Genomic DNA, 23,001 nt, shown 5'->3' with positions numbered 1-23,001 from the left:
AAATCTATCCATGTTTAATTGGCACCATTTAAACTCCAGTGTGTGCTTTGGTTCTCAGGTTCCGACGTTGGCACAGTTCTTATTTATCTGATGCCGCTAGAAGTCCGCTGCATGTTTTGGTTCTAAGGCTTTGACCCTGATGCAGAAGGCTCTCCCATTCAAGGATGCCATTTTATGTGCAGCATTAGGTTTTGCTGTGTCTGGATATCTGTCCTACTTGGAGCTTGCATGCTTTTCCTGGCTTATGTCTTAGTTCTCCATTATTACTCGGTTTACTCTCTGTGTTAGGCTATTGCTCTCAGCCTTTTCCCTCCCTGAGATTAGTCTTGCTGACTCTAATTGTTGTTAAACAAAGCTCAAAATGTTTTAATCTTCCAAGTTAACATAGCAAAGCTTAGTAATGGGAATGCAGATTTTTCCTATGGATCATTGTGCTCTGGTACTTGTGCTGAGCACCCAGTTTAATCTTCAATAAAGTAAAGTATAACAAATTGCATGTAGGGGAAATTAATCTTGTTTTATCGTGTGGAATTTCCAGACCAGTCATGCTTTCTCTGGCTGGAAAAAGGTTACTATACCAAGAGAAGTACTTCCCTTCTTTGTTATGGGCTGACTCCTCTTGAACTCTTCTGTCGCTGTGGTTCTGCAGACGGCTGCAGAATGACTCTTCTTGAATCATATTTGCATATCATTTCCTTTCATCACTAACTGCTTGCTGGAAAATTTGTTCTCCTGCATCTTGTGCTAGTGGTTTGTTTTTGCCCTCAAAGACAATTTAGATTTTATTCCATGGCTGCTTTGACCTTGCTGTGGTGATAATTTTTGCCCTCACTGTACATGGTCTGAATAACTTCTTAGTTGTTTTGGCTACATCCCCAAACTGTGTGTGTATGTATTGTAGTTATCTAGTGGTAGGCTCTAAGTGGTTTCTCCCCAGCTCCTTTTTAACCAACACTGGACAACACGGTTTGCTGCCTTATCTTGGATAATATGAGGGTCAATTTTCAATCTTACGCAAATTAAATGACTTACCCCAAACTTGTCACCAATCAGTGTTTTGTAAATATTGTGTAGCAGAGTGTTCTGTTTGCCCCTGGCCTAAAGGGCGCTAACCAAACGATCCCCAGACTCCTCTGTATTAACTGTCCCATTCTGTGAATTTGTTTAACAGAAATACCTTTCTTTTAAAAAAGGAAATGAGAGAATCTGGTTCCCTTTTGAGGGGATCTCACTGTCTGAGCTGGTTTTCTGTCAGATATAATGTGCACAATATGTTGTTCATATCCTAGTGTGTACGTATGGGTGCGTGCATGGATGCATACCATCATACCAGACCAAATGGTAAGACCATCGCACGCATAAGTGTTTATTCATGCAAAGAAAAGTCTTGATTTTAATTTGTCCATGTTAGGAGTTGTGCCAGTATAACTATTTTGTTAAATCACACCCTTCACCAAAATAGTTACACTTAAAAGTTTTCCGGTATCCATCACCCCAGAAAGCACTGTGTAAGTTCCTTTACTGCAGGCACGTTTAAATTGGGGAAATCTCAAAATGCACAACAAACTCCTGCAGGGTCAGCCAGCCCAGCTTCATTCCATTATCACCTCATCTTAAAGACCTCAATTCCACTCTAGTCAGTTCCAATAAAACCTTGTTTGCCAGTGGTCTGAAAAGGGCCTGAGGGAGAAAAAAATCCTCAGCCTCTGGGACAAAACGTCTGCCAGAAAATGCCCCTGGGGAAGGCTTCCCTGAGGTCCTAGAGTGAAGCAATTATAACTCTAGGCAGAGCCATGACAGATTATGTAAACCCTTCTCTGCTCCATCCCACTTAGGCCCAACGAGATTCCTTATATAAGTAGGCCCAGCCGCCCTCTTTGTTCCTTTGGTTCATGTGTTGCTACTGTGCGTCGTTTATCTAATCTCATTGTTCGCATGGGATTTGCATGGGATTTGTTAAATTAAGGCCTGAAGTTAACTGGAATTTCTTTAACACTCATATTCACTTAAAAGAAGCCACTTCTTTGCTGGACAGAAGTTAAAGCCGCTTGGAGAGAGTCCCATCAAGAGTCCTCTTCCACAGCACCGTTTCCTTTTGAATGAATGGCTTTGCTGCAGTTGTTTGGGGTGTCGCTTGTTGTGTTGGGCCCTTCATTTTTGGTTCCTTTGCTGCTACTTCTGATGCTTCCATTGTTAATTTAGGAGGGGAGAAGTCAGCAGAAGCAGAGAAGCGCTAATTACTGCCTCTTCACTGCTACTGTACAACCTGTCTGGAAGTGCTTGCAATCTTTTTTATGGCAGAACCCATTAGCACATAGAGACGGGCAGGTTTGCTCTGATACTTTAAAATGAAACAAGCATCATACTTTTAAGAATATGCTGCTGCCTGTACAAACCTCCACACTCTAATGGCTCAATCCAGCAGTCCTTACTCAGGCAAAACTCCCACTGTTGACAGTTCAAAGTGTGGGGAGGGGCTCTGCCTGAGTAAGGACTGCAGCGTCAGGTCCCTAATCTGCATAATAATATAAATGATTTGGCGCAGTGTACAATTTTGTAGATTCATTTTCTAATATACTAGTCAGAAGTCATGGCACATTAGATCTTAGAAGTGAAGAGCAGGAGGAATAGCTGTTTCTCAATTCCTGCCTTATCTCTCACTTAATTTTGTATTCTCTGTTCTGCTTGCGGTCCCAAAATTGGAGGACAGGTATGGTATCTGACTAGTTCTCACTAAGCTAATCACTGAAGGCTGTATATATACCAAACAGGGTAATACTCAGTTTTCACTAACTTCATGCTTCGCAGAACTCCAAATAAGGATCAGACATTTATATAGATGATGCCTCCAAAAAACTTGAAAATGGTTAGGCCGCTGGTGCACTGATATCACTGCTGATCATGATGGCCAATACTGTGTCGTTTTCTTGTACTTCCCATCTCTCTGTATCCAGTTGCTGTCTCTTATCTTTCATACTTAGACAGTAAGGTCTTTGTAGCAGGCTCTGTCTTTTTTGTGTGTTTGTACAGCACCTAACACAATGGGCCCCTGATCTCTGGCTGAGTCTCCTCGGCTCTACAGTAGTACAAATAATGTTAATACAAACAGCCACGGTTCCCATTAGATAAAATAAAAATGTATGTAAGGGGTATAAACCCTCCTGCTTCAGGGCACAAGTTACCAATAACTGACAGGAGTTAGGAAGGAACTTCCTCTGTGCAGTTTATACCATAATTGTGCATGATGGATATTCTCGCTTCTTTAAAACTTCTGATACAGCGCACTGTTACAGACAAAATACTGTACTAGATGGACCACAGGTCTGATCCAGGATGACAGTTCCTACATTTCTGTGCTTAGTGCCTGTCTGCAGCACAAATCGAACAATGTTAGTTAAGTTTAAATGATCTCTGCCTTTCTTATTGGATTTGGTGATGGCTAAGGCACTGGGGTCTACACTAGAAAATTAGGTCAGTTTACGTTTGTCAGGGGTGTGAAACATCCACCCCCCTGAGCGATTTAGGTAAACCGACCTAACTCCCTGTGTACGCAGCGCTAGGTCAATGGAAGAATTCTGTCTCAGGGAGGTGGATTACCTGCGCCAATTGGAGAACCCCTCCCGTCGGCGTAGGTAGTGTCTGCACTGAAGCAATGCAGTGGCGCAGCGTTTTAATTGTAGACAAGCTCTAAGAATCAACCTGTTTTTTTTCCGTCAGCTACCAGGGCTGATAGCTGTAGGCTAAACTACAGGTTATCCTTATCAAAAACTATTTGAAATTGTTTATTCCGCCCAATATGAATCAACGCTTCTCAGATCAAATCAAAGCCAGGGGATGGAAGGAAAATAAATACATTTTTAACCATGGTTAGCTGTATTGACAGTAGAACTGCTGAACAGAAAATGAAAAGCTCTCTTGAGGGAAGTAGTTGGGGTCTAGTGGTTAGATTGGGAGGAGGCCAGGGCTTGCACTCAGGATCATGGGTTCTACTCCTGGTTCTTCCACTGACTCCCTGAATGACTTGGGAAAGTTTCCTTATTTGTATCCTGGGTAGAACAATAGCTGTTTCAATGGGGTGCTTTGTAATTTGCCTAATTAATCAGAGAAATGCGGGGCTGGAAGGAACGTCAATAGGTCATCAAGCCCAGCCCCCTGTGGAGAACCAGGACCAAGTAAATTTAGAGTCCTAGACTATCCCTGACAGGTGTATGTCCAGCCTATTCTTAAAAACCTCTAATGATGGGGATTCCAAAACCTCTCTTGGAAACCTATTCCAGAATTTAACTATCCTTAGAGTTAGAAAGTTTTTCCTAATATCTAACCTAAATCTCCCTTGCTGCAGATTAAGCCCATTACGTCTTGTCCTACTAAAGCTTGTGCTTTGAAATGGTCAGGTGAAAGTTGCTGTTGAGGTGCTGTGTATTTATCACGATGATGCTTTCTGCTGTGAGATGCTTTTGTTTTCTGTGCAGATTAGAAGCGATACATCCCAGATCCTGGACGAGACCATTCCGCTCATTAAAGCCAAGGTGGTAGAAATGAACGACATCTATGCCAAAGTTGATAAATTAGAGGTTTGTTACATTGAGATTTGCATTCTTGGGGGGGGGGGGAATGTGCTTCTGAGGTTGCCCTTCCTCTGGAATTGTGCGGAGTGCTCACATATTTGCAACTAATTTTGTTCCCTTAGGCGGTATGTTTTTTGTTTGCTTGTTTGTTTTAAATCAGTGGCCTAAAATACAGCACTTGTGTAAGTGTTTGCGGGATTGGGGCCTTAAAGAATAATTTATTTTCTGATTCACCAACTCCTTGTATTAGATTTAAGGTATCCATAATGATCAGGTCTTTGTGACTTGTAGGGGGATTTATGCCATGGTGTTTACTGTTTGTTTGTTTTTAAAAAAAAGGTCGGGTCTCATGTCCATCAGTTTCAGCTTGTTGATAATAGTCTTGTGTAATTGTGTAAAAGATATCGCTGTGCTCCCCTCTTCTGCAGCATTTTAGTGTTTGGTGTATCCTGAATGAGGGAAGCCAGTACGACTCACTAAGATGATGTCCTCACCATATTTAGTAAGCAGTATATTAAAATTACAGTGTCAGCATGGGGCAAGGTTGCCTCTGGGATGAATATAATTAAAACATGACAAGATAAATCACATAATGTTTAATATCACTTCTAACTGACTTGGAGAAGTGGAAAAAGCTAAATGTTCGTGGCATCAATTCCAGGTGGGCAATTCTCAAGCTTTGAGCTCAACCCCTGTACAAAGTAGCAAAATAACTCTCCCTGCCCCCTCCCCTCCCACGAGGTTTAGTGTTGAGGTCAGGAATGGCAATTGATTTAATGTATTTAAAGTATTGTATTTTCCAGAGCAAACTTCTTTGCCCTTTTATGCCACCTTTCATCCAAGGGCTTGAAGTATTTTATATCCAGCTACAGTACTGTGAAGCTGGTAGGTATTGTCCTATTTTAGAGATGTGGTAACTGAGTCATGGAGCTTCAGGGCAAAATTTTCAAAAGTAGGAGTCTAACGCTAGGGTCCTAAGACAATTAGGCATCTCCCTGGTTTTCAAAAGTGCTGAGCATCCCATCCTCAATAAGAGCTATTGGGTTCTCAACACTTTTGAAAATCAGGGAGGTGCCTGAATATTGACTTAGGCACTTTTTGAAAATCACACCCTAATGGATTTAGGTGCTCAAACTGACTGTGGGAGTCTGGTGCCTAATTCCTTTAGGCACTTTTGAAAATCCCGGCTTAAGTTTATTTGGGCTTCTGTTTTAGCAAATCTTTGCTCTAGTGACATGCCTAAAATTATAAGCAAGTAAATGGCAGAGCCCCTGATTCCTCCTCCCTTTCTCTAACAGTGAGAGATCCCTCTTTCACCTACTATTTTTTTATTGATAGTTACTACTTCAGTGTTTAATTTGAATTGAAAATGATTTAAAACACAAACTTGGATTACCACTTCTTATTTTTTGCCAAGGGCCACAATCTGAGATTTGTTTCTTGGCTCACTGGGTTCTAGAAAACACTTTTCAAGCCAAATGGAGTATTTGATGCGGTTACTCTCAAGATGGACAGTAATTTTACACCTGTGCTGCCCCTTATTTTATTTGATTCTATTGAGTAGGGATAAAACAATATTTCCATTTCATCACATGAATTTCGGGTCTTTCTGGCTCGTATTATAACCAGTACTAAAAGATTCTGCAGGCCAGATTCTGTCCTCAGTGACACCTCTGCAACAACATTGCCATCTGGGGTTTGCACAGGTGTAGCAGGACCACATTCTGTCCCTGGTAAATGGAACTGAATTGACGATTCTGTGGTTATACACAAGCAGGAAATAGACTCCACCTCTTTCTCCTATAACTCTGCAAGGCTAACTAGAGTAAAAAAGTAGAAAAAAATTCACTTTTGCCAGCAAAGTGAGCAGATCCAACTCAAAATACACATAGGATACAGATCTGTTGAATAAGAAGGTGTCATTTGTACAAGATTTATTTTCAGACAAGAGCTACTCTTCAGTGCCTAGATTCAGCAAAGTACAAAGTGGGTTCTGTAAAAAGATAAAATAAGAGAGTACCTGCTGTGGAGAGCTCACAATTAAGACAGTCCTATAAACTCTGGCTTGTAGCAATTTGTGTGTATGTGGGAGAGTATTACAGTGGAATTTGGGTTTTAGTGATCATTCTATTATGATCATTTGGATACATGGATCAGTTTTTTCCAAAAGCCAGTTCCAATGTGTGTCTGAAGCTTGTGTTGACCAATGGGGGGCATTCAGCTGAAAGGATCATATGGGAAGTGATGTATTATATTATTTGATGTGTACAAAGGTAGAAAAGAATTTCACACCTTTGAGTGTCACTCAGCTGCAGGTAAAAAAAAAAAAAATGTTATAGTTGATGGGAGCTATTTTTATCCTGACTGCCCTGATTTGGCATTCTAGGATGTCTAGTAGGACTCATGCTGTCCTTGCTAGATGGAGACTCTGTTTCTCTGCTTGTGATTGATTTGTCATTTCACTGTACTATGGATCTGGATGTAGTGATCATTCAGATAGAACACTCCTGTGCCCAGAGTCTCTTACAACTGATTCAACAAGAAATCAGAGGATGTCTTAGGCCAGACGTTCAGAGACCTCTGTCTAGTCACTAAGACTAATAATAATTTTGCTTCTGCCATTTTCTACCCACAACCAATTATAAGTGCAAATGAATTTAGTCTTCTGACCACCAGTTTGCAAGTGCAAGCAAATAGCGTTGTTGGATGTCTATGGTCAGATTTTCAGCCTGTATGCAAGTGCTCATCTAGTCTGTTAGCAAACAAGGAGCAAAATTGTGCATTTGAACTGTATTGGAAAAATTGGTGCTAAATCATTTGCCCCTGTGAGTAATTACTCATCTTACTGTCTATAGGTGGAAAATTAGAGTCTGGGTTTGAAAATGCATCCCTTCTGCTACTTCTATTAATAATAGTGCATTCTGACATCTTGCTGAAGCCATTGATTTGACTCTGGATCAGTAACCTGGATAGTATTGAAAACCAGTGTGCAAATGCTAGTAATTCTCATTAGATTTTTTTTCCTGTACCCTCCCACAGGCATTTGTTAAAATGGTTGGACGCCATGTCTCTTTTCTAGAAGAACAAGTGCTTCAAGCGGAGGGGAACCACAGCACTGTGTCTCATGCAGTTCGCAAACTACTTCAGTCTGCAGCTATACCGTCTTTTAAAAATGTGAGTGTTTGAAAGCTGTTTATAGCACATGGGGAAAGTGTTGTCAGAAATACTCCACCCTCCCACCACCAGCATGGCCTAGACAGTAGGTTTGATATTTCCGGGAAGTGTTGTAAACATTACACTGGATAATTGATTGTAACTAACCAACACAACAGAACAATTATTATTATTTCTTGTAGTGAAATTGAGTAGCTAAGAAGTCCTTTTCTAAGCTGTTGTGTGGTGTTGCTGTGGGTTAAATAGCTTTTGTGTTAAATCTGAGAGATGTCCACATTTGGTGGGGGGTGAATGGAACTATTCCCCCGTGTGTGTGTGCGCGTGCACACACACACACACATAGTTTGCAGAATTTGTACATCATCTTGGGATGAAAGATGCTCTATAAGCATCTTGTGTTGAAATTACATCCTCTCCATAGACTTGTCATCCTCTGTGAGCCAGCACTAGAGAGGGATGAAGCACATGCTCTTTGCCAGTGGGTTTCAGTAATATTTACTGACAACAGAGGAATGTTGAGACTCAGGAAGCTGGATTTCCTTTCCAGGCACCCTCTTCTCTCCTCCCCTCCAAACCTGTCTGTGTGCCAGTGCTGTCTTTCTCCTCTCTTTTCCTCTTCCCGCTCCAGAGCCTCATCCCAGTCTCCCCCCTTCCCATGCCTCGCACATTCGCAGTCCCTCCCTGTCCCAGTTCCCTCCCTCCAGCACCCAGTCTCCTTGTCAGCCTGTCCCAGTATCCCCTGCCCTCCCAGTCTTCCTCCATCAGGCTGCTTGTCCTAATCTGCTCCATCTACCTCTCCTCCTGGTCCAGTTTGTGTCCCCAGCAGAAAGGTCACAGAATATCAGGGTTGGAAGGGACCTCAGCAGGTCATCTAATCCAACCCCCTGCTCAAAGCAGGACCAATCCCCAACTCAATCACCAAATCCCTAAATGGTCCCCTCAAGGATTGAGCTCACAACCCTGGGTTTAGCAGGCCAATGCTCAAACCACTGAGCTATCCCTCCCCCTCTCCATGCTGCCTGTGTGTCAGCCAGGGCAGCACTGAGAGCACAAGAGGGACAATCTGCCTGCTTTCAGTTTCTGGGACCAGTGCCACAGCAGCCCCGGGCACCTGGTCAGCACATAGGAGCTCTCAGGGAACAGAGCATGCCAAACTCTAACGAATCTCTGCTGAGCATGCGTGAACTGTGATTGTTCAGAGGCTTATAACTTGATCAGATTCTCACTGGAACATCCCTGTCACCAGCACGACCCGCCCGGCCAAATTTCAAATCCCTCCTCCAAAGCATGGAGGCACAAGAGCTTCTCAATGGTTCTAAGCATTTTTTTAACATGGGCAAAGCAACATCTTTTGCTCTGATTTCATTTGATGAAATGGACGAACCATTTTTGCTATTATTTCCCTCTCCCCCCCCCAAAATCAGCCTGATGCAGATAGCCAGCTTGGAAAATTTCAGTCAGAATGGTTAAAATTTGGTAAATTATAAGCAACTGGCAACAGGTTCTTATAATGGGAAGTGTTGAGCAACCTTAACTATAGGTGATACTATCAGTTCCACCTATAATAATGATATTAGTGGTAGGGAAACATGAACATTCAGCAAAATATACATAGCTGGGAAAACATTGAGGTTCTCTCTTTCTGCATCCAGAAGTCAAACTGGGCTGGGTCATGGCGAGCTTGTTCTTTTATCTGGGCACTTTTAAAAAAAAAAATGAAAGCATACTCTAAATGAAAAGTCCCTAGCTGTCTTGTGGTTGCAAAGGAGACTTTCAAAATATGAAGTGAGTGTAACTGACTTACCTGCTTGAGTTTGCAGACAGCTTGGAACAACAGGTTTCAATGGGTTGTTAACTCTGAATCCTAATGTCAGTAATTTACATGTCTGTATAAAATAAATCACTTTGATTGAAGCATGCAGGAAAGGATAGGGACTGTCTTACTATGAAGATGAGCTGTCAGTGGAGTCTCGTTTTGGTATCTCAAGTGGGAATTTCAGAGAGTACCACTTTTTTTTTTTCCACTTCAACCCTTGTCTGAAATCCAAGGCTCCAAACTGCCATTTCCTTCTTCCTGCACTTTAGCAGCTCCCCGTATCACTGCCACCTTCCAATGGTTCATCACCCCCTCTCATCCATTCTGGAAGATCCCATTGCAGTGACCCAGCAAATTTGGCAGTTCTCTGTGCTAGGGAGCCTGTTGCCATTGAATGACAAATGTGTATGATCTGGGATTACCACCTCCCCTTTGCCCCCCACACCCACACTGAGTGAGACTTGGATCTTGCAGCAGCCAAGGCGCAACAGGGGGGAGCATCCTGAGTAGCTGAACCCTGTGATGAGACCTTCAAGGATAGAGAAGGTGGGATCCTGCAACGTGGGTGGGTGTCACAGCCAGGTTTAACGTGTTTGACTGGTTCTGAATGGCAGGCTGCCCAGATTTACTCAGACCCATGAAGAAAAAGAGAGGGGGTTGCACTGACGAAATTTCTCTAAAATAAAATCAGGCTTTTCCTCTTTCTCTGGTCTGGAATAGATGGTGCATTCCACCTATTGTTTCCCTGCTTTTAAATTAAATATACACACTGTAAAGAGCAAGGAAAAGCTCATTCTCGCTCTTTGCTACTATATCTCAAGGTGCAGCAGCAGTGACAGGGTTTTGGTTCCTCCATGCATATTGTTAGTTTAGGCTCTCCCCTCCAGGACTGGTACCATTCGCTGCATGGCAACTTGTTAAATTGTGGGTCTTCTGCATCTGTGGTTCTGCATTTTGGGCATTGAATGGTTAGTTCCATAGCTGTCTATTCAGGGCCTTGTTGAGAAAAGTGTAAAATCTGTGGAAGAAATGGGCACTGATACAGTTCTCTCCTCATGTTAGGAACATGTAAGGGGTTGTTGGAGAGGAAGGGCGGCATGGCTAGGCAGGAAATGGGTGGAGGCTTGCTGATGTATTCTGCACCCCCCCCCCCACCAGAAATGTGTGAGAACGTCTTAATTTCATGCATTTTATTGTCAGCACTTTGCAATGTAACTTGCACTGCAGGGACTTGCCTGGGGTGATGCTATTGGCTGTGGTAGAACAGAGCTTCTGTGTAGGTAGTGGGGGGAGTGGGAGATAGAGATTCCTCTCCCTTTTTATAGGGATTTTATGGTTCCCATCACCATATTATTTGAGCCCTTCACAAATATTAATGAATTTATCCTCTCAGCATCACTGTTCAATAGAGAGGTCTCACTTTCCCTATTTCATAGGCTAGGAACTGATGCACAGAGAGGTTAAGTAACTTTCCCAAGAATACACTGGCACAGCTGGAAATTGAACCCAGATCTTTGGAGTTCCAGTCTAGTGCCTTAAGCATGAGATTACCCTTCTTCTCCAGGAACGGGGACCTGTGTCTGGGTTGGAGCTGGAGGATGAGAATAACAGCTGGGAGATAATAATTTGTACCCGAGTTCTTTATAGGTGGGAAGAATGAGCAATCTGGGTTCTTGCCTGTATGGCATGTAAGAACTCTGCAGGTGTGTTGCTCTGGCCTCGCTGAACTGTTAAGCATCTTTGTCGCCATAAGCTGAAAAGCTCTACAAGGACAGAGCTCTGGTCATAGAGTTAGGAGCAGTAGATGTTTGACTGCATACTAGTTTTTGTTACAGTTTTACAGGATTTATTATAATCCTTCCCTCTAAGCAGGATGAATATAGAAGCTGCCTCTTTATTTTTGCTTTATGAACCTTCAGAAAAACAATCTGAAGCATTTTGTTTGTGACCCTAAGTATTTGTATGGAGTTTTGGAGTCCTATATGTGCAGGTTCTTCTGAGTGGATAGTGGATAGTATCTCCAATGGCTGGGTCAAAAGTGGAGTTAAACTTGCTCCATTTTCTTTTCCTCTTCTACCATGTTCTCTGGGTGTATATGTGCAATCTCTCTCTCTCACACAGTGTAGGAAATAGTTTTACTAGTGATTTCAGAACATGTTAAAATACTCCCAAAATTTGCAGCACTCTTATTTGAGCAGTACTCTTAGTTCTGTGTGTTTCCCGTGCCTTCTTTTTTTCTGCTTCTTTAAACTGTCCATTACATATAATTTTCAATAGTTCTCCATTTAGCAAGTTATAGAACATATCTTGCAGGCAACCGTGTAAATGATTTTACACCAATTATAAATATACATTGCTGTACAAAACTGACAGATTACAAAATATAATGTCACACTGAAAGAGCTCACTCAAAAATTACAGAGCAAAAGAAATGCCTTCTCCTGTGAAGTCCATACACTCTGCAGAAGAAAAGTAGAGGTTGGGCTCTGTAAGGGAGAAGCTCGCTGGTTTTTGATACATTTCATACCTTTTATCTAAAGATTTCACCTGTGCCCTGGGCTGAATGGGTCTCTTCCACCATCCAGAGGAGACAGGAGAATTGTATTTTAGAAAATATCAGAGTTCTGGTTATAAAGAATCAATACCATCTCTTTCTTTCAGTGGATCAAAACCCTGTATTGCCAACTCTTACACTTTTATCAAGGATCTTGTGGTATTTGATGTCTTTCTAAAAGCCCTTGCTCCTGAATTCATTTGATTATGTGAGAATTACTTTTACAGCTTTCATTAAAAAAAAAAAGTTTTGAGACTTTTTATGGTTGTAGAGAAAAGTTTGAAATTGTTACCCTAAAGGCCCCCAAACCTTAGTAGGCAAATATAAAGAAGCCAACACTTACTATTTTTTAAAATCTCAGGTTTTTAAGCCAAAATTATTCGGGGTAGCCTGACTCATTATTTTTGAATGTTTGGGGCTGGCAATACTGAAAACCCTCTCCAACGTGTGATTCCATTAGTATCTGGCCTGCCAGAGCAATACTGTGGGAATTCAAAACCACGCTACAGCCGCTAGAGCTTTGATACAAAATATATTCCTTCACTCACAACCAAAACCACATTTAGCATGTGGAAACAAGGATAGAAGTGGTTTTGAAAATATATTGAAGGAAAGTAAAAGCCATTGGCTACAATATTTGCATTTGATGCAATTCCTTGTCACTCATACTTTAGAAAACCAAAACACACCTTTTTAAAGGGAAACTTCCGTTCAGCTTCAGCTTCATTGTAAAACAATTAAGAACATAAGAATAACCATTCTAGATCAGACCAGTGGTCCATCTAGCCCAGTGTCCTGTCTTCCGGTAGTGGCCAATGCCAGATGCTTCAGAGGGAATGAACAAAACACAGCAATTTATTGAGTCATCCATTCTCTTCCATCCATGTCCAGCTTCTAGCAGTCAGAGAGTTAGGGATACCCAGAGCATGGGGTTGCATCCCTGACCATCTTGGGTGATGGCCATTGATGGACCTAGCCTCCATGAACTTATCTAATTCTTTTTTGAACCCAGTTATACGTTTGGCCTTCACAACATCCCCTGTTGTCTATAAGATTTAAAACCAATAGAAATGTTTCCATGACTTTTTATTAAATTCCATGGAAACGGTTGCTTTTAAAAAAAAACAGTAAATGCTCTCTTGTGTCCAAATATTGCAGCATTGGGAATCTGAAAGTGAAACCAACTATATATTTTTTTAAAAGTGAAATGAATTTGATCAATGTACATAGTCAAAGCTGAGACAAATGCAGAAAAGGAAAAAAGCATAAAATATTAGAAGGTAAATTGGATTTTAAAAATTCTTTCAATAAAATTGTGTTTTGTTAAGACCTATTAAACTCCAGTGTCTAATATTTTAGATAAATAAAGCTCTTGCTAAAGATCTGAGGCCACCAGGCCTTTAGGCTGTAAGAGCTCTGCATTAACATCCCAGAGGTCCTCCGTTAAAACCTGGGAAGATTGGAGTTGACATTCCTGATATTTCTAAAGTTTAAAAAAAAATTAAAAACGCCTTTCAGGATGTTATTATCCATCATAAAGAAGCAAAACAGGCACAAGCTCATTTAAAAATATTCCTTTACAAGTCATAATATACGGTTATGTTAATGACATTGTAAGCAAACGTTTATCTGATTTTAGTTGATAGTGTCCCTTTAAAATATGCAGAGAGGAACATTCCTATTTTTCTTTGCTTTCTTCTCACTTACTCATAACTCCATGCCTACAGCATCATTAGTATTTGGCTTTGCATTGCACTTTCAAGCAGTGAGCGCAGGTCCCTTGCAGGAATTAATGCTCTTTCATTTTCTTTGTAATAACAGTTTTCAAGTTAATATTAGAGATATATTTATGCCAGTTGTCAGGAGCATGATAATTCTTGACGATGCTTTCCTTCTATGAATTATCAGAATTTCTCATTAGACTGGGTAGAATAAAATAGGCAGTTTCCTTTCCATTAGAATTGTAATGTTATCTCTAGAGCAGGAGCTGATTAACTTAGTCTTCATTCATCTGCTTCAACTGATGGGCTAACCAACTTTTTTCTGATGCCTAAGGGAGAGAATGGTTTTCTAAATGCTATTGTTGGAAAAGTGGCTCAGGGGTTGATAATGGGAGATGAAGTTTACTTTGTGCTACATCATCAGGTCAAGCTCAGCCCACCTTGCTAGTGTCTACGAGTCATTGCCACTGCAATGATTTAAGTGTCTAAGATAGAGATTCCAGGGGTACAGTTATTTTTGTGGTTGCCTATGTGAAATGGGTTGGTGGGCTCAGTCCAGATTCTGGCTGGCAAGTATCCACACAGGTAGTTACCAGTGGCAGTCATATGCTTCTTTGAACAGAAAGGACACTGCTCAAAAGGATCAGGAGATTGAGCTCTTCTGTCTGTCTAGGAGAGCTTTCTCCCCATTACAGGACTGAGGTTCTGATTGATTTCCTGGGGAATTAATATTAACAAAAACAAGGTTATAAACTGCCGGAATAAGAAGCCCTTCCCCTATCAGTTGCTCACATTTCACCTCCTTGGTACTTGTCATAATGTCATAATCTTTGTAGATCTCCTTTAAAATGTAACTGGATGGTGTGTGTTTAATATATGTCAAGATCACATTTTCCAATGTCCTTTCCCTGTCATATTAGACTCACCGAAGGCACGGTCTAAGTTAAGACTGGGAGTCAAGAGACTCGTGTTCTACCTCTGCTTTTGCCACTGACTCTCTGGGTATCCTGGGGCAAGACACTTCACTTCTTGTGCCCTAGTTTAATTTCTGAAAATAATGATCCTGATCTCCTGGGAGATCCTTGGGTGGAAGGGGCTAAGTATTGAATAATCTTTTTCCTTCATTTGTATTACATAGCATAGGGGAAAGGGGCTCAGAGAGAGCAAGTAAGGCCAAGATTTTCTAAACTAGGACCCTAAAGTTAAGCTCCTATGTTCTGGAGGTGCTCTGCATCAGTTAATCTATTGGTGTTTATTGTTGAGCTTTAAATAGGCTTCACAGTGAGTGGTTTACTAGGCTTTGATGATAATTTTTTGTGGGCTTATAAATTCCACTTAGAATATTGCTCTGTGCAGAATTAAAGTGAATTAGCTGCTGCTGCTGCAGAGAAGAGACATAGCTCGTTCCAGGGAAAGTAAGAGGTGGATATTCCCCCTTGTCTTGGGTTCCTATTGGCTGCTGCTGTGAGGAATGCAGCAAACAGTGGCTACTGCTGCACTATTGACTAAGCATCTGCATGTTATACATTTCAGCTGTGCACATGCGTGCCTTCTGGGGGAAATAGATGGTGGTGCCTTGAACTGTATCTGATTCCTTTTCTCCTAGCAGTTACGTTTCCTCTCTTCATCTGGGGATCTACCCTCTATTTCCATTGTTAAATAGGCTAGATACTCTCTGCATTCTAAAACTGCATGTATAAAATATTCACTTAGCTCTTCCTTCTGTAATGGTTCAGTCCCTGACTCATGAAACCTGTGCTGCCCTACTTAAAAAAACCCAACCAAACAAAACCGAACTGCTGTGTCTTCAGTTTGAGTTCCCTCAGGGCAGAGAGCAGGATATTGAGAAGAGGTGTGGTTAAGTTAGGCTATGGCTATGCTACAGAGCTTGCAGCGGCGCAGCTGCACCACAGTAGCGCTGCTAGAGAGACTTTTCTGTCGACTTATTATGCCCCGGCAAGCGACGATAGCTATGTCGTCGGGAGAAGCTCTCCTGCTAACGTAGCACTGTCCACACCGGTGCTTAGGTTGGTGCAACTTATTTCGCTTAGGGAGTGATTTATTCACTCCCCTGAGCAGCATAATTTATACTGTACTGACATCAGCTAGAGCGTGTACATATTTATTACCTGTAGTAGTAATCAACAGAATCCCATTTTAGTTATTCCCAGAAATAATTATGGGTATTTTTGCTGTACTGGAAATGGGACGTATATATCCACTATTTCTACGTCTCTTGGGTTATTTCATTTTCCTTCATTAATTTCCACTCTTTTCCCTGGTGTCAGCTGCATCCTGGTGAAGTCTTGTTGACATGCAGAAATATGCTGCAAATAGCACCTGAGATTTTTTCACCCCAACATATTGTGTTATTGTTCACTGAGAGAACTTTCTTGTTAGTGGTGAACTTGCACGGAAACTTTGCTTTACTATATTTCTGTGGGTTATTTTCTTTCCAGCATGGAATATTCCACCAGTTCCTGTTACATTTTATGATGGAGTTTTCTCAGAGAACTGTGCATAGAAATTGTGGTCTCTGCCTTACAAAGGCATAATTTTAAGTGTGCCCAATGGAGGTGTTTGCATAACTCCGAACTGGCACAGAATTTTCCCTTTTGAACTGATTCTATGTCTTTAGATATTTCTAGATTATTATTATCATTAATTTTATTTGATCCATACTCTAGGGCCTAAAGGCCCCAACCAAGATAGCAGCCCTATTTTGTTGGGCACTGTATTTATTAACCCATAGTAAGGGATAGTCCCTGCCCCAAAGAGCATACAATATAAATAGACCAGCGAGACAAAAGATGAGAGAAGGGAAATGTTGTTATCCACCATGCAGATGAGGAATTGAGGCACAGAAAGATTAAGCGATTTGCCCCAGGTCACAAAAAAATCTGTGGCAAAGTGTGGAATTAAACATGTATGTCATAAATCTCAGGCTTGTACGTTAGCTTCAAGATTCTCCTTTCATGAGGCTTGTTGTCTGCCTGGCCCAATATATTGCATTTTTCATCTGAGGATCTCTTACATTTTACAATGAACAAGCTAAATACAGGAGCTTAATGAAATAGGTGAATGTTCTACCCATTTTATAAATGAACTGAGATTAAGCCCTAGAAAGCACTGAGTTAGTGGCAAAGCTGAGAATAAAATTGGGGATCCTAACTCTCAATATCCCATTTACAATAATTTCTATATTCAGACTTGGCATGATGCATTGAAATAATGTTGAAATGGAACGTCTGGTTTTATGTGACACTATCCTAAAGACGTAGTTTGACTTCTGTATTTGAGGGGGCAGCTCCAGTCAGGCCAGTGAGGCCACGTGTGGGGTCGGGGGTGGAGGGCAAATTCCACCCTTGCCTCAGACTTGCAGTTTGGATGGGCAATGCCCGCCTGCCCCCTCCAAATTACACCCATGCCTATATCATTCTAAAGTGATGTGCAAACAGAAGTGACTTCCTTTGTAAATCAGTTTATGTTCCCAGGCCACTTGCTAGAAGCGTGGTTTTTGTTTCATTAGGAAGAATCATGTATGAGGGAAGCCTGAAAAAATAATACTCTGATCCTGCATAAACACTTTCAAATGAAAATAACTTTAAGCATGTGTATAGTTGGGATAATGAAGTTACTCATAAGGTCCTATTATTTGCAGGATCAGGCTCTAAATTTGAGCTCTCACAGTAGTAATTGATATGGATATTTTTATAATTAAATATCGTGAACATAAGACATAGCGTATAAGTCAGAGGGCACAGCTGTAATTAAGTACTGTACAAATCATGTATAGCCTGGTCCCAATAAAGAATGTAACCGTGATCCATTATTAATGCAGGGTGATTATCATCTTATGTTTGCTAATAATGTTACCCTCCAAAATGACCATTGGATTTATAAAGCATACGCTCTCAAAAACGGGCATACCACAAGACCAGAAAGACAAACAATGATAGGATATAACTAAACACAGACAATGCAGAGTTCAGCCACCTCAAGAGTTTCTTGTATGTTAAGCTAAGGAGGGCAGCTATGCCAATAGAAGGATAATATAATCTCAACACAGGTACATTCTGGAGAATGTGGATTCTATAGCTTTGCTCCTAGTAAAGCTGGGCTCTTACTTTACCCCTGTGGCATGGTCTGGTTTATGGAGTTTTACAACCTTCCTGTCTCCCCTCCCCCTACCTCACACACGTCCAATTAACTCCCCACACACTGTTTCCTCCATTTCCCAGTGGCTTAGCGCTACCACTTAGACATTCTGACTTTTCTTGGGCACACCCCACCTTCTAAAGGCATTTTGTCAGTTTATTTCTGATGTCATTGGCTCTCAGTGGGAGGCTCTGGTATAGACAGAGAGACTCCTTTTCCGGTCCAGTCATCTCCTCTGTTGCTGAATTACTTGAATAATTGCTCCTGGTTTTCTGTATTTATTCACGCCTCCATCACTTCTAATTTTTGTTCAGAACCCAGATTTGGAAAATTGTTGTGTTCTTGTTTGTGAATGTAAAATATATTAGAAAAAAGGACAAAGATACAAATGTGCATAGGTAGATAAGTAAATAAACAGGAAATCCATTTAAAAATGTGATTTTACAATATTGTGCCGTCTGCCTTCTGAAGTAGAGTATCAGTGGTGGTGAAACTTTCCTGAAGTTGTTTAAAAAAACAAACAAACAGCCCTCCCCCCACTCAATACACACATACACACTATTTGAATGCTGTTCTTTTTAGTAATTGTTATGTTTTGTTGCAGTTTAGATCCTAACAGTGGCTTTTCACCTTGTGTTCCATAGTGATTGTTTCTTTGAGTCAGTTTGCCTGGTAAAGGCTATAGCCTTGTTAAGAATGAAACATGAAATGACTCTAAAAGCAAAGAAAGATTATAGGCAACTGAATGGTTTAGTTTACCTTATAACCTGGGCCAAAATCATCCCTTCTGTAACTTCTTTAATATCAGGAGCTATACCTGGGATGAATTTGGCCCATTGTACTTATGAAAATAGGACTTTTCTCTTTGTAATATGAAATATGTCCTGATTGGCTTTTCTTATTTCTCCTAGAATCAAAATTGTCCCCTGCTGAACAATCAATTTGCATAGTAAATTTTCAAAATTATGAAAGGGGTAACAAAATCAATTAGACTTTTTTTCCCCAATACTGGCAAAGGGGTTCGGAAAACTCTGCCAGTCTAAAAATGAGGAAGAGAGCAATAAAGAGGGGACTAAAATAAGATGACTTCTCTCAAGATCATAAACGTCTGGAATCCACCAACAGTGAGGGTGACTGAAATGGTGGAAACTCTAAATGAGTTCAAGAGACTCCTACATTTTATTTGTGAAGAAGAAAGGTTATTGAGTGATCTGGTGTAGAAATAGGAAGCCTCTTCTACTTCCAAAAATGTCTTTGCATTCTAGCAATTGTAGCATGAATAACATTCAGAAATTGTCCTCTTCTCTTTTTAGTCATTAGCATAGGCTGGCTTTTGCTTCCTTATCTTGGTGAGTACTATTTTGTTTTGTTTGCAAGATGTTATTTTGATTAACTTTTCCAGTAGTTCAGAGTAAGATCACAGATAATGACATTTTATCAACATCTCATTTTGTGGTGGATAATATTTGAAATGATCTTGTTTATGGAACACCATAGAAATTAAGTTACTTTGCAGTCTTATGGAGACCAGTAGGGCCCTGAGGACTGGTAATGAGATATAGAATTTTTCAGCCATAGGTCACGGGTTCAAACTCCCTGCAGTGACTTTGTCACTACTGTCACAGTTTCAAGATAATGGCACCTGTATTTCCTCTTCTTTGGTCCCTTGAGGGCTCCCAGCCATCACCTCTGCTGAGTGGAGATCCCCATTTCACTCCTTTGTGACTGGGGGTTTTAAGGCTTTACAGCTCCCTGATCTATACTGTGATATCCCCAGCAAGCCAGTCTGCCTAAAAGGTCAGTGCCTGTGCTTTGCTCTCTCACCAAAGGCTACGACTAGCATGTTGCCAGCAGTTACAATTTACCACACAGCTCTTTCTAAGCAAGCACATTTTTTTCTGACAGTAAAAAGCATTAACACAGAGAAAGCATATAAAAATAAAAGAACGTACATACATGCTAAAAAGCTTACCACCGGTTTCCCTCAACTCCAACATAGGGCTCTGGTAGGTGCCAGTCCTTCAAACCCCACAGTTGGGTTTTCCCTGTGGTTACAAGCCCATATCAGTCTTTTAGATCAGGAACCAGAATGAAAGCCCCGAGTCAGTTTAAGTTTGGGCTATTTATCCCCAAATCCCTTCCCTGTCTGTTGGTCTCCGGAGAATCTGTTCTGAACCAGAACGTACAAACCTCCCCAGGAAGTGTCACCTCTCTGGAAGTGCTATAACCTGAGTGATTTGCCTTAATCATTCCCTTTTATTTTCTTGTGCATATAGTCCCTGCCCACAATGATACATAAACCATTCGTGCTCTTAATACGATATGGTCTCCCATAGATTTTGCAGGAAGCTGCCCTGTCTGTCACAGTTTCCAACTAGGGGAGTGTGTGGGACGTAAGTGCTGACATATCAGCTGTTCCGTGGCGTGCAGGAAGCGCTGGGAGGGAAGGGGAGGAGCAGGCACGGAGTGTGTTTGGGGGAGGGGGTGGAACTGGGCAGGAAGAGGCGGGGTGGGGGTGAGAAGAGGTGGGGCATGGGTGGAGGTGGGGCTGGGGCAGAGCCGGGGGGCGGGTTGAGCACCCCCAGAGGAAGCCCCCTGGTGTGGGAGCCAGGGTTGGTGTCCAGTGGTCATTCAGTGATCTGCATGAAAGGAGCTTGGTGGGTCATGATCCAATTTCCAGTGGATGAGCATCCACATCACAGAAACCACCACCATATATTGTGCTAGTTGTCCTCCTCGTTGGCAGCCAGCCACAGCAAGAGGCATGTTTTAGAGGTGGTCTCTCCAGGTCAGGGTTATGGCCCATTGATAAGGGGAAGTTTACCCTGCTGCTGCCCATAATGCACCTGGCCTGCTGATAGAAAACTTCAGACTCTGGAACTGTCAGTCCAGAACTTTTATGAGCCACTCTTATAGACACAGATTTTAGAAGAAATCAGAGTGTTTCGAAGGATTTTGTTGCTGGTAAGACGTTACGAGAATCTCTCCTTGTGGCAGTTAACTTCAGGAATGTTTACTCCTTGATGAGCTCTGCATCTGATCTATCATTTTTCTATAGCGCCCATCGCTGTGGCACCTAACTGCCTAAGTGTTTTAGAGGGAGATCAGCCTGGCAGAGTATTGACGATACTACACTCCATTCAGGTTTTGAAGTCCACATAAAGTACGTTAAGCGTCAAAGGACATTTTTTGTTGAGATTAAAACAAAATTCACTCTTACCCTAATACTTTCCATGTCCTTGCCCATGCTACAGAGAGCAAGCACCTTGATGTGTCATAGGGATAAGACGTTTGACTGATCTATTTCCTTAAAAAACAAAAAAGTTTCCCATTGTAGGAGTTGAAAAATTATTTAAAGTCTCCAGGCACCCAGAGAGGAGGAATGTTGTGTCTGCTGGAATCTGCTCTTGGCTGGGGATTATGGCCATTTTCTGTGGTCTGCAAGCAGTTCTGCCTATGATGTAATGTTGTTGCAGGAAAGGTGCTTGCTCTGCTTCAGCCTGTAGGAGTCGTAATGCCTAGCAATTCTCTCCCCCGCCTCCAACGCGCGCACATACACACACTCTGTCTCTCCCAGAAAGTTGCCCTTCCCCCACCCTTTTTCACAGTGCTTCTCCCTGAGGCAAATTTCTTGCTGTCTGGAGTATCAAGCATGCACGGGTGCTTTCCTTTTTCTTTCTCCTTTTTTGAATTTTCCTGTGTAGTTATTATAAAGCAGCAATAGCTGAAAAGACAGTTTCACCCTGGTTCTTTTCTCCAGTTGTGTGTGTGTGTGTGTGTGTGTGTGTGTGTGTGTGTGTGTGCGTGTGTGCGTGTGTGCGTAAAATAAATAAATAGATGAGAGGCCAAGTTTGGGGTTTTTAAGTTCCTTTCCTCAACATTCATCATTTTTTCTTGTGATAAAGATACAACATAAGCAGATGGCAAATATTAACACACAATACAGTGCCTGCTAGAAGTGATTTAACAATGTTCTAGGTTTCTGTGCCTTTCAGTTAGTTAAGTCATGTTTACAAGTTAATGAATTTGTTCCACTTGAAATATTTGATGGTATGTACTGAGGTAAAGGGATCCTTTAGGAGTAATCGAGGAATGTTGTGTGTTTCTAGGCACTGTGGTTATGGATGACCTATTTTTTTTCTTTGAATTTTAGCATTTTCACTATGCTGCTGAAAAGAGGATCAGAATGAGCAGTATTATTAGGTAATAACCTCAGTGATGCTGCTATGAACCTGGAAGTGATACCATGCATCATTGCAACCCCATCCTACGCTATAGAGCTTGCTCTTGCATTTGTATTGGATGTCCATAAGCCTTAGGCAAGGATTTGAAGAACAAATGCAATTTTGGGTAGCAAATTGGGCAACATACTGTGTTTTTGAGTAGCCTGTTTTCTTGTTTTGGAACTATGAATGCAAAATATTAAATTAGATATCTCCTATAAGTTAGCTTGCATTTTGCAGCCAAGGTGCTTGGTAGGGCATGATATAACTCAATATATTCCAGACCCTGTGTAAAGTTTCTTGCTAACATGCTACCTGTTGTGTACTTATCACAAAAATCTAAGCCTTCTTCTGCAGTTGTACTCATGTTGGGAAACAAAAAAATCTGTTTATATCTGGAAGCTGAGGGTCGTGTATTGTAGAAAGAGGACTGGCTGCAAGCTATGGCGCAAACCTTATGCGATTAATATTTTACATGGAATTCTCCAGTCATGCAGTAACCATGTAAATGTGTTTGCACTTGGAATATGCAATGTAGGTGTAGTCATGTCAATCCCAAAATATTAGAGACACCTGAAGAAGAGTTCTGTGTTGCTTGAAAGCTTGTCTCTCTCACCCACAGAAGTTGGTCCAGTAAAAGATATTACCTGACCCACCTTATCTCTACTTGGAATATGCAGTCTGTCAGACTCCTGAAGCTGCAATCGCAGACAGTCCTCCTAAACAGTCCATTGACTAGCAACCTGTAAGCCTCACTGCGTTTAAAGAGTTAATGCCATTCACTATT

At 41.4% G+C, this 23,001-nt stretch overlaps 1 protein-coding gene across 1 annotated transcript in view; it reads left to right on the top strand.

Moving 5' to 3' along the window:
* The window catches only part of BCAS4 (breast carcinoma amplified sequence 4), a 60,946-nt gene that overhangs the window by 20,624 nt on the left and 17,321 nt on the right, over nt 1-23,001 (top strand). Inside the window, exons 3-4 of the mRNA XM_044986089.1 lie at nt 4,473-4,574; nt 7,608-7,742. Coding sequence (XP_044842024.1) covers nt 4,473-4,574; nt 7,608-7,742 — 237 coding nt within the window. The remainder of the gene's footprint in view (nt 1-4,472; nt 4,575-7,607; nt 7,743-23,001) is intronic.

The sequence above is a fragment of the Mauremys mutica genome, chromosome 13 (genome assembly GCF_020497125.1).
Source record: "Mauremys mutica isolate MM-2020 ecotype Southern chromosome 13, ASM2049712v1, whole genome shotgun sequence".
In the NCBI taxonomy this organism is placed as follows: domain Eukaryota; kingdom Metazoa; phylum Chordata; order Testudines; family Geoemydidae; genus Mauremys; species Mauremys mutica.
This window is presented reverse-complemented; position numbering and strand designations above follow the sequence as displayed.